The following is a 13,205-nucleotide window of genomic DNA, read 5'->3' as shown; positions in this document are numbered from 1 at the left end:
TGGGGCACGAGAGATATAGAGCTAGCGTAGCGAGGTGGTGGTGTCACATAATTCAGCAGGAAAACAACGCTAGCTGTGATAAAATGACGTTTCGTTAATTTGCATTTTTCTGTTGATCTGCTGAACATTTTGGGTATTAGTTTGTGTTCCAGTTGTTGTCAGTGACAGTGTTTACCCTGATAATGTTTATTTGACAGGTAAGTCAATCGTGTAATTATTTACGTGGTGAACAAATCTTACAATCCACAAAAAAAGGAGAAGCAACGTCTAATTTGTCTAATATATTTAGGTGGTGTATCAGGCCTAGGCCTAGCTGTATAGGCCTAGGCCTAGCTGTATAGGCCTAGTGATAGGCCCCAGAGCCCTCCTAAGTACTATTTAGCCGGTTTCCAAGGCTTGCTAGCCTAGCTACAGTACCTAGGGCCTAGTTCAGTCTAGGCACACAGTTCTAATGGATTTTTGGCCTAGGCCTAGGCCTAGGCCTAGGCCCTACTACTATTTACCTAAATTATAATAACTAGGCCTAACTTAACTTAATTTTTAAGATCTTTTCCTTTTATTTTAAGTTTGTGTTTTGTGTATTAATTATTTAATAAATAATAATGAAAAACTTAACTTAATTTAATTAACTAAAAATACTTAACCATTAAAACTATAACTAGGCCTAGGCCTAGGCTAAGAGTTTTTAATACTTAATTTTTCAGGGCCATAATGCTGAGGTGACCATATTTAATTTATCTTAATAAACTGTATATATTCCCTGAAACATCATGAAGAGGTCGGCTACAGTAAGTCACCAAGAACCAGTGACACGAAGACGACGTTCTCAACAGTCTACTGCAAACAATGCTGTACCATACTATGATCATCTAACCTCATTCAGACCATCACTAATCCCAGCCTTGTCAAATCCAGATTCATCGGAGACCGACTCCTCACAGATGATGTTGCCATCTAGTCATTCACACCAGCATTACATGATGAGTCCATGCCATTCTCCATCATCACCATTACGTGCCCACTTCTTAACAGCAGGTGTACCATACAATCAGCCTTTAGGTCGGCATCACAATACAACTACATACAGACAAGCGATCTCAGTGTCTAGTTTAAACCCATCACCAAGCACAGGAACGGTATTGATCCCAGTGTCTGGCCCAGCAGTCGGTTCTCACACAACTGTGACCGGGATAAGTAATTCTCACAGCAGTAATTTGCATATACCTCGTCGAATGTCTCACTCGGGTAGGCCGCAATCACCTTTATATTCTCCTATTCCATGTCCGAGTCCTGTAATTCCTCAGAATGGCATCTTTTTTGCCAATACTACACCACCAGGTACATTAAACAAGAGCATTCCTGTTCAAAGTATGAGACCAGCAAGAAGAGCATCGTTTTCTGGTCTCTCCAGTAAGTCAAGTGCAATGACTGTTAACGAAAATCCCTTTTACAATATTGCAAGAAGTGTACATAGATCAGCAATTCCACCTCGCTGCCAAAGTAAATTCCGATCTACAAATGAAGGTTCACCAAACTCTGGTGACGCACCATCAACCAGCTCACACACTATACCTCATCAGTTGAGGCAGCAAAGTTCCAGTAGTCACGACACTCTAATAGATGAACGACCCCCTGCCAATGCCAGGGTTCCGGAGGTGAATCTTCATCATAATCCATCAACATCCAGAATAACAAGAAGAGCCAGATCGCATTCCTTGTCTTTAGCAATGCTTTCCAACCCAGCCAATCTCTCTGCATCTCATGAAACTCATAGTTTAGCCTCTGCACAGAAAGCCTCAACTCTTCATGTAACATTCAACGAAACTGTAAATTCTTCTAGCACACCTTCGGGAAGTTCAGTACCAGATCCTGCAGAACAAACGGATGACTGTACTAATTTCAAGATGCTTCGAAAGGCTGGGCCATATTTGTTAGGCCCACGACTAGGATCATCGCCTGTTAAAAGTATAGTTCAATGTCTTGCTAGGAAGCAAGGAACAAGAAATTTCTATTGTATAAAGGTAATAACAGAATACACCTTTTTGTTGATCTATATTATGGCTCTCTGCCTGTAATTAGTATACACTATTCTTTTTGCATTGTCAATACAGTACCGCATACAAAAATAAGTAAAAAATTGGAAATTGAAGGGGGTTTCATATTAATTTCACAAAGTGATTATATTGACACACACTGAGAATTTCTCAAAGTTTTGTTTGAGTAGAGAAGAATGAAGAGTTCTTATACAGTAGAATCCCTATTAAGGGGACACTTTCTAGACCCATGTGTCTCCTTTATTTAGGTGTCCACTGAATAGGGAATAAAGTAAGAAGAACTATAATTTTTCCCAGTTTGTTCCAAAGAAAATCCCAAGGAGGGATTTTACAGTAGTTTACTTTTTATGGCATTGGTGGTTTGTTACTTTAGATGACCAAAATGCAATTTTATAAAAATTCCATTTGATAATATAAAGAAACCTATATTATTGACAGATTTTGACAATGTCTAACACCAAAGAAACAAGTGATGATGAACGTCAGGGAAAGATGTTACTCCATACTGAATATTCCCTACTGTCACTACTACATAATCAGGAAGGAGTAGTTCATCATCACGGATTATTCCAGGTGAGAATTCTGTTCTCTTTTTCTTTACAATTATTCACATAGTACATGTACATACATTAAAATGTTTTTATTGTAGAAAAACAAAAGAGAAAACACATGGAAACAAATTGATTTACTTGCTGTAGTATAGTAGTACCAATAACACAAAATTATTATTCAATTTAAAATTAAATTCTACACTATCAAACTTTATGTGACAAACAAATGTGATGTGCCCATATATGAACATGTATCACTACCATATTGGAGCACACCGCATTTTTTGTTTGTCAAACTAGTTTGGTAGAGTAGACAGAGCTTAACTTGTTAAGTGCCGTCAATATATTTCCCACAATTGCTCATCAGATTCTTGAAAATGATAAAATAGATTAAATGTGTTCCATCTCTTTATTTTTACTTTGTTTTTTTTGACGATATTTTGATGAAGAAATACAAGAAAATAGACACAAACTATCAAATGATTAACATTGTAACTTTACTGCCTTATTTGTTTTATTTCTCAGGACAAAGCTTTTGTACCAAAGCATACAGATACAACTAAGAATAAGAAGCTAGTTGGTAGTTACAAGCAACGGTTGTGTCTCGTTCTTGACTGTTTAGTGGCTCACGATTTTAGCACAACAACACCGCAATACATCAACCTTCAACACTATGTCATAAGAGAAAAGAAACTCTGTGAGAGAGAAACAATTGTCATATTTTATGATATTGTGCGTATCGTTGAAAGTCTTCATAAGGTATGTTAGTTGATTGTATTGTTACAAAAAATGAATGTTTATGTTTGATGGTACAAATAATTTCAAGAGGTGAAAGATGAAAGGTTATATTTTCTATAGCCTACTGACCGCATATTTGATTTCTTTTTTTGCTGTTTTTTTAGTCTGTATCATCATGTAACTGATCAACCTTCCCTTCTTCCCTCGCCATCTCTGAATAAAACTGTATAACTGATCAACCTTCCCTTCTTCCCTCACCATCTCTGAAAAAAAACTGTATAATTGATCAACCTTCCCTTCCTCCCTTATTACCATATCTGAATAAAACTGTATAACTGATCAACCTTCCCTTCTTCCCTCACCATCTCTGAATAAAACTGTATAACTGATCAACCTTCCCTTCTTCCCTCACCATCTCTGAATAAAACTGTATAACTGATCAACCTTCCTTTCTTCCCTCACTCACCATCTCTGAATGAAACTGTATAACTGATCAACCTTCCCTTCTTCCCTCACCATCTCTGAATAAAACTTTATAACTGATCAACCTTCCCTTCTTCCCTTGCCATCTCTGAATAAAACAGTATAACTGATCAACCTTCCCTTCTTCCCTCACCATTTCTGAATAAAACAGTATAACTGATAAACCTTCCATTCCCTCACCATCTCTGAATAAAACTGTATAACTGATCAACCTTCCTTTCTTCCCTCACCATCTCTGAATAAAACTGTATAACTGATCAACCTTCCCTTCTTCCCTCACCATCTCTGAATAAAACTGTTTAACTGATCAACCTTCCCTTCTTCCCTTGCCATCTCTGAATAAAACAGTATAACTGATCAACCTTCCCTTCTTCCCTCACCATTTCTGAATAAAACAGTATAACTGATAAACCTTCCATTCCCTCACCATCTCTGAATAAAACAGTATAACTGATCAACCTTCCCTTCTTCCCTCACCATTTCTGAATAAAACAGTATAACTGATAAACCTTCCATTCCCTCAACATCTCTGAATAAAACTGTATAACTGATCAATCTTTCCTTCCATCCTCACCATCTCTGAATAAAACAGTATAACTGATAAACCTTCCCTTCTTCCCTTGCCATCTCTGAATAAAACTGTTTAACTGATCAACCTTCCCTTCTTCCCTTGCCATCTCTGAATAAAACTGTATAACTGATCAATCTTCCCTTCTTCCCTCACCATCTCTGAATAAAACAGTATAACTGATCAACCTTCCCTTCTTCAAGTAACAATTAGTTAAAAAAAAAAACCTTTGTAGAATTATCTGACAATATCTTAATAATAACAACAACCCTAATAAGGTACTTTATTTTAACTTGTGTAGTTGTTTTCATGAAATTGTTTTTTTTTTTATAACAGTATATAAATATTCTTATTTAAAGTTTGTGATAATTAGGGTTTTAAACATTTATACTGCTTAATATAACTGTTTTATTTTATTTATTCAACTTCTCACTAACACTGTTAGTGAAGGATCGGGACCAACAGGTGGTAAACACCTAAAAACGGTCCAGTCCCAATTGCACAGTGGCTGTGTTTGTGTGGACTAGTACACCGGGGTAACCCCCTACTCATCTCTAAAGATGTACTAGGTTCTTTAAAGTGCACATGAGCTATGTGTACACTGGACCTACGGTTTATAGTCCTTATCCGAGAAGACTCGTTCTACCACCAGAACCATAGAGCGAGTGAGCCTCAACCCTTGCCGATGTTATGGCTACGTAATTACGGTTCCACTGAAACATGCATTCTGAAGCTCTGTTAATATACATCAAACTTTATTTGACAAAATTTGTGATGTGCCCATATATGTATTAATGAGTGATATCACTACCATATTTTGACACATCACATTTTTTTGTCAAACTAGTTTCATAGTGTCTATAAGACAGAACTTTATAACAGTTTTGTCGTAAATGTAGGCCTACAATTATTTACCTATTTGATTCAATATGTAAACATTGTTTCATTGTCGATATTTTGAATTTAACTATGAAACGACAAAAAGAAACTCTTTGTCTACAAGCAGGAACTTAGTTTTTTTATCGTATACACTACAAACTGAGAAAGTTATTACATAACCGCAATGACTAATCACCATGTGGCAGGATTTCACTTTGCTTTCTGTTTCAATGTGTTATCATTACAGCGCACCTTGCGACACGTGCATTAATGGCTTTGTCTGTCCATGTCAATTTTATGTAGTTAGAATAGAATTCACGTATCTCTGAAATTTGTTTAGTTTCCAGGAAACACAGTAAACACTGTAAATTGCATCAAACTACTGTACCTCGTCATATTTCCTTATTTGCAATTTACCAAGTTATCTTCAGATAATATTAGATAACAGAAAAAAATTAGTAACAAGCGTTCATTAATATTTATTTTAAAATGCATTAGGAAGTGACCATGTCATTCATTTTTATGAGAACATTGACTAACAATTACAAAAATAACCTGCTGAAGTTGAACTCTACTGTTGATGTCTCAAATAAAAGATGTTGTTTTAGTTTCTTTATAAAAATAAATTATATCAACAATACAAATATTACAATGTTGATATTACTATTTTTATTTAAGTTCTATTACAATTGATTATTTGTACAATTAGAACACTATTTATTTATAACAGCAGCACAGTGAATATGTGGTCCTAAACTACAGTAGTCTGTTTGGAAACAGACTGTACAGTATCAAGCAAATGTACAGTGCCAAGTTCCTACTGTAATGTAGAAGTGATATTGACTGTATGATACAGTAGGAATCAAATCAAACTTTAAGTTCAGAGGGTCCTAATTGTAATAGCATGCGAACAAGATATTTTACCAGTGGTGTGATACTCGCCCTGTAAGCGAGAGGTTGCAGGTTCGAATCCCGCCAAAGACATTTTTTCATACAACTAAAAAATACGGAACTTTCGCAGATGAGCTATGCCTGACGCGATTTTGAGATCATGTTCCGAATATGACCACTGTTTCTATATTTTGACAGTATGATTTATATTTTTCCATTAGATGCAATGTTATACTAAATGTTATTATTAAGCAAACAGGTACAAATATAAAAGAAAAAAATATTTAAATAAAATATTTGTTGTTTAATTTAAGCAATATGAGGGTAGATGAATCATAGCTTTTTGTATGCGATATAAGCCTGTAGTTTTCATTGCTTTTAAATTGAATTTGTTTATGGCCATTAAAACCTAAACAGTATATTGAACTTGATATGATATTTGTTTTTTGTTAAACATCAATCAAAAAGCTTTTCCTAATTCCATGTAGATTTGTATGTTACATAAATAAAATTGAAACTGTTTGATTTGGGAATTGACTGTTTCCTTATAGGTATACATAGTCATGTTTTACTTTAGAGTATTATAAATTATTATGTGTACAGTGCAGTATGTAATTCCTTACTTTAATTCTGTGTTCAGTTTTATATTTTTTTTTTTATTGCAGAAGAACATTGTGCATCGTGACCTAAAACTAGGAAATATGGTTCTAAACAAGAAGACTCACCGAATCACATTAACAAATTTTTGTCTAGGAAAACATCTTGTGTCTGAGAAAGATCTTTTAAAAGATCAAAGGGGAAGCCCTGCTTATATCAGTCCTGATGTTCTTAGTGGTAAGTCACAAGGCCCTTAACAGTATTTTATGCAGAATTTATATACAAAATTTTTTATTTATATTTTAAATATAAAAGTGGAGTAGTGGAGCTGTAGCTTCTTGGTGTTTAACGTGCTTGCCTTCCAATCCCAAAGTCCAGTGTTCAATCCTGACCTAGTTCCAGGGTTGAACTCACAGCTCTTTAAACTCCACTCCCTAAGCCTCAAATGAGACATAGTTTATAAGCACGATAAACTATAAAATAGTTTATCCATCCTGTAATTGGCGAGTTACTGTACTCACTGTTGGATGCGTACTGTACAAAATTTAAAAAAAAATAAAACAAAAATATAACTGAAAATGTTAGAAGTAAATGACCAAGCGATAAATTTTCTCAGAAGAAAATATCTGATCCGAAAAATTCCACTTTAAATCAGTTGCCACTGCCATCCTACAGTACTATACATTGGGTGTCGAAAGAAAGATGTTGATATTTGATTGGCCGCTTGCTTGATTTTGGTTTTGCAATCAACTTTCCTGGAAATCCTTGGCCATATGTTTGGCTTTCTGGAAACTCTTAAATTATATTTAAAGTCATACATGTATATTATTGCAGAATATTTAAAGGGTAAAGAAGAAGTTGGTACTTTTTGAGCATAACCAAAGTCTGCTTTTCAGAGAGTTTGGTATTAGGAGAGTTGACTGTTTGTTTACAAAAGGGAGACGTTCTAAACACTCCGGAAGTTTAGTTATGATAAATACAGACAGTACTGTATACTGATACACTACAGCATTGTTTAAAATTTAGCCTTGTATTACGCTCTGAACCCCTATTTTACCTTCCATTCCAGAGTTTCCATAAATTAATTAAACATGTCCACAGAGTTAACTGTACTAAACTAATAATGTGTGTAGAATAATGAATAATAATAATGAAATGAATAATTTTTATTGAAAAGTTTATTTTTCATGGAAAAACTCACAATTGATGTGAAACTGTTGTCATTCATACACCCTTATTGTTTTAATAGCATCAATGCCAACTAATTAATCACAATCAATTACTCATTTATGGGTTTTGTTTTGATGGTATTAACAGCTTGTCTGTCAGTTTCTATAGTATTATGTCTACATGCAATAAATCAGTAAGCAGAGATGCCAGATTTTAACTGACTAAATTTTGGAGTTTACAAAAAGTAATTGTGATATTTGTTTTTGTACAATTTGAACTGAAATAAATTGTGTTCACAATTTGCAAACAGTAAATTTATCGCCACAAAAATATTGTACAGAGAGATGATCATACATGTATGCCTACCATTGCCCGATATACAGTTTAGCCATTTACACTACAGTACTTCAGTTGCCACTATTTTTCTCAGAAACATTTTTTGTATGAAGAATACGTTTACAGGAAGAAGGCTTTTACTTTCACATTGCAATCTACAATGCAATCCATGTCATTTTGTGTGAAAGATTACAAATTGCACAACAGTTTTACCTGCTTAATTTACAAATTAGAATTCTCTGCGCATAACATTGTTAATAATGTTATGTAATTCTAGTCTGTCATGTATATTATGTAAAACCATTGTTGTTTTTTTTTTCAGGTAAACCATACCTTGGAAAGCCAAGTGATATGTGGGCTTTGGGGGTCGTTCTGTTCACAATGCTGTTTGGTCAGTTTCCATTCTACGATATCGTTCCAGATGAATTATTCCGTAAAATAAAGGCTGCAGAATTTTCAATTCCAAAGTAAGATAATTCAATTCTTTAGTTTTTTTTAATTGAAAAATAATTGATAACACACTAATAAAATAATAGGATTTTTTTCGAACTTGGTTTTTTACGAACTTGTTGGTCTAGCCCTATTCCCCCCACCCTACATCTCCTTTCAATGATTTCTGTCTGTAGTGTGAGTGGAAAAACTATTCATAGAAGAGGCCTCCCTTTCCCCTTTTAAACATAGGAACTGGAGCTGGCTAGAGCCCTTCTCTAAATCCACCTACCTATCGTTGCTCTTCTTTAGCAAGATAAATCATATATAGGCCTTAGACATAGTATGTGTTAATGTCATTGAACTTAAGTCTAGAAACTTGTCAAGTACTTTAAAGAAATAGTTACTTGTACCTTCAATTTTCAAGTCATTTTCGTTTTCTTTCACATTTTCGATCAATTTAATTTGTGTCTTCCTTTGAAATGCTTGCAAATTTCTTAAGCCTTACAAATTTGTAATTTATTATTTTTCATTAAATAAGGCTGCAAGTAGTCTCAAAGAGGATATATAGGATAAAAAATTATTCATAATAGCAAAGCATTAATATTCAACTATTTTTGTAATTTACTGACCTTGTTGTTGGTATTAGATTAATTTAGTCTTGGATCTTAAGTGCAGTTAATAATAGAATTATCCCTAGGCTTTCTTACAGTTCATTTTGGTTTTAAAATTGGTCATTAATAATTATGTATCTTAACATTGGAAGTAGAGAATTAATTGTAAATTATGATAAAAGTTATGTCAAGTTTGTGTTTTTTAAATTTAAAAATAACTGATTTCTTTAGCATTTTTGTTGATTGATTGCCCTCTCTCTGTCATGAAGATAATATGTAGTTAAAAAGGACCATCCAACTGTGTTATATAGATAAGTAGAGTGTTGATGGAATTTTAAAATTGAAGGAACTCGCATCCCACTTTGTTGCCGCTACTATTTCGTACTTATCGTACATGCCACTGAATATAATTCAGATGTTTACCAACTAAAAACTTTTAGACTTTTGCACACTGAAAGGTACGCATGGAACACTTTATCATACTGTAGGTCTACAGTAAATGTCAAGTATATGTATGGTTAGGATTAACCCTATTGTAAAATACAGACGTATTTAATTTTGGTAGTTTTAATATCATTTAATAGCACGTTTTAATAGATTTCGCACATTTTAAATTCATCACAAAATACCTCAGGCAATGGGTATTTCAATGTTTACCAGAGGTACTGTACGATGTGCATTCTAGCTAATTGAACGTAATTATAGTATGGGATTGTATTAAACACAGAAATAACTTTCTAAAAGAGTAGTAAATGTGGAGGTTTGAAAAAATGTTCTTATCTTAAGCCAAAATTTTGAAGATTTTGTTAATATTCAGGAGATTGAAATGAAAATTTGTGAGGTTCTCGGAGATTTTTGGAAGATTTTAATTACACAGTATTAGGTATTAAAGCTGATGTGCAAAGAAATATAGAAACTAAAACACAAGAATGATGTACCAGTAACTATTAATAACATAAATTATTTCTGGCTTTCCTTTCAAAATTCAGTTTATCTTGACAACACACAATGATTCTTAGGTTATTTTCAGAAGAATGTTACTGATAATAAAGTCAGAAATAATTTATTGATATTTTACTGTCAAGTAACATTCAGAGAGTATTCATTCAAGATAATTTAGTGACTTTGAATTTAAATTAAACAATAAAAATCTCTAAATATTTCAATGATTTTTTTAGAAAAGAAATGAATAATATTATATTAAATGTTAGTAAATTTTACCATACTATAAAATGGCAAACTAATCTATTGTGTCGTTATTTTTCAGTAACATAGGCAGATTCTAGAGTCTACTGTATCATGGACAATTTTTTAAATGTATTTTTTTTAATGCTGTTAGTGTCATACTTTCACTTTAGTGTGATGATTAATGCACTGTAGTTCTAAGTAGTGTATGTTAGTTTCCAAATTAATTTAATTCGTATTAAGTGTGAAAATAGACTTCACTACAAAACATTTTAAAAGTAAAAAACATTTTAAAAAAACCAGTTTGTATAGATGGATTTTAAGCCATTCTAGTGCTCTGTGGAATTTGGTGTAATACAGGTTGTTGTAGCATCAATCATAACAAGTCTAAAATTGCGATATATTGATTATTTATTGGTAAACTTAAACACACGATTGTGCATTGCGACTGTATGCGAGTCCTGCAATTGCTACAACCTGTCACAATGCAATGAATGTCTGAATAGGCACTATAACAACCATTACATTTAAATTTCGTGTATTTGCAGTAGTGCATTATAGATTCATTAGTTAAGTTTATTATAGTTATACAAATTGTTTAGAAAGGCAAATTCATTCATGTTTGGCAATCAATTAATTAAAACTTTTACATCATCCAGGAATTGAATGAAGCAAGTCTTTGTCAAAAACGGATAAAGAAGTGGTTGTGACTCAGTTACCACTTTACTATATGAATGCTTTTGTTACTCTATCCTTTGTCATTGCCCCACCTGTTGAAGAGTAAATCTTCCTTGCATGTAATTGATCACTCAGTACATTAATTATTTACATAATTAAGAAAGACAGGTTGGCTATAATTAGATTTGTAGTATGAGTGAAAGGTGTCTAGGCTATGTAGAGCATGAACTTCTGTAACATGCTGTTTGACCTCTTTAATTATGCATTGACTGTTTCTTAGTAATGTGTGATGTATGTCTTGTTTTTATTTAAATGTCAGAAAATTCATATACTGTGGCTTTAAAACTTTTCCTAACACAATAAAAATGTAAGACTAAAGAGGTATTTGATGAGCTAAACTTACAATTTTCTGAAATACTTGCTTACAATACATAAAGTTAAAGTGTGCAAATATACTGCTGTTGGTGTGAAATATGGGGATCTGCATACACTAGATTTTTTATTTAAGTTTCTTACCATTTGTTTTGGTCTGCTAAGTGTTTATTAAAGTATTTTACAAAGAATATCTTATTCTTTTACAGTGATGGACGTGTATCAGAGAGTAATTGTGCATTGATACGTGGTCTGTTGGTGTTGGATCCAACAAGAAGGCTAACTGCTTCACAAGTACTCGATGCTCTATCTAATACTCTCTCTATATGGTAGGTTTAATACATTTTTAAGTGCACCCTGTCTCAATGGTACAGTACTTTTACTACAGTACTAAATTAAATACATTTAGGCCATGGGAAATGAACAATTGGAAGCTTTTGATTTGCAACAACCGACGACCAAACTATGTCATGTTAGTTCATTGTGCACATGTGTAGATATTGGGACGTGTGTTCTTGATCGATCTGAACATACCCTAACTAGTCTGCTGCATACTTATTGACTTTTCGACCTTTGGAAAATGAAAATAGAGAGGTTTATGGAACTATAGAGGGCGCTATAATAATATATATCCCCATAGAAGGCGCTATGAAAAAACCAAAAATATTGGCATCTATAATGCTTGCCGAAGACGAAAAATGCGGTGCCAACTCATTATTTCACTTATTAAACAACGCATGTTATAAAACATCTTACGGACCGATATTGGTATGTTTTCTATTCTCTTATGAATTTAACATATCGGGAGACTCCTGCCATTATCAAGAGACTCTTGCCAATATCGGAAGACTCTTGCCATTATCGGGAGACTCCTGTCATTATCGGAAAACTCTTGCCATTATCAGGAGACTCTTGCCATTATCGGGAGACTCTTGCCATTATCGGGAGACTCTTGCCATTATCGGGAGACTCCTGCCATTATCGGGAAAGCTGAGAGGTCTGCTTTGCAGTGAGATGCTGATGAGAACCATAATGCTTTTTCCTTAGCCTTTCCAGGAATTCAACTCCCTGGCCTTACTATAAAGCAGCTATAAAAGTTGTTTTCTATGATTTTAGGAACAGTATGCGGTCACATAAGGATACACTGCAAGTTGTTCCAGACATCGATGATGTAGTCGAAGACGAGGAGAAGGAAGAGCAGCAAGTAGAACCAACCGAACTAGAGACGAAACTAAAAAAGGCTGAGCTTTCAATGAAAGTAGAACACAAGCCATTAGCATCAATCAGGAAAATTACTTCACACATAGGTATGCCACAAATCAGACGAGTTGAAGATGATGCTCGACCTCTGACCCAAGCAGAAATGATTACACATCGACACATTATATCTCAATAATATTGGTTTATTTTTCCAATAATAATGTAATCACAAAATTGTATATTAAACAATTGTTTTCCAATATACAAATAATGTGACCGCAAACATGGTATATTAAATCATTTTTTTATTACAAATAATGTGACCACAATATTGTATATTAAATAATCTTTTTATTACAAATAATGTGACCGCAACATTGTGTATTAAATAATTTTTTTTACAAATAATGTAACCATTGTATTGAATCACTTTTTTTAAATTTCAAAAATAATTTCTCAT

At 33.6% G+C, this 13,205-nt stretch overlaps 1 protein-coding gene across 1 annotated transcript; it reads left to right on the top strand.

Moving 5' to 3' along the window:
* Window positions 1–36: 36 nt before the first annotated feature.
* LOC144848177 (serine/threonine-protein kinase 40-like) lies at window positions 37–13,032 on the top strand. Its single transcript, XM_078704880.1, has 8 exons — window positions 37–197; window positions 705–2,021; window positions 2,493–2,627; window positions 3,131–3,364; window positions 6,830–6,998; window positions 8,590–8,734; window positions 11,755–11,874; window positions 12,662–13,032. The coding sequence occupies exons 2-8, from the start codon at window positions 771–773 to the stop codon at window positions 12,939–12,941; spliced, it is 2,334 nt and encodes a 777-aa protein (XP_078561006.1). The 5' UTR covers window positions 37–197; window positions 705–770; the 3' UTR covers window positions 12,942–13,032.
* Window positions 13,033–13,205: the final 173 nt, after the last annotated feature.

Source organism: Antedon bifida, chromosome 7 (genome assembly GCF_963402885.1).
Source record: "Antedon bifida chromosome 7, ecAntBifi1.1, whole genome shotgun sequence".
Taxonomy (NCBI): domain Eukaryota; kingdom Metazoa; phylum Echinodermata; class Crinoidea; order Comatulida; family Antedonidae; genus Antedon; species Antedon bifida.
This window is presented reverse-complemented; position numbering and strand designations above follow the sequence as displayed.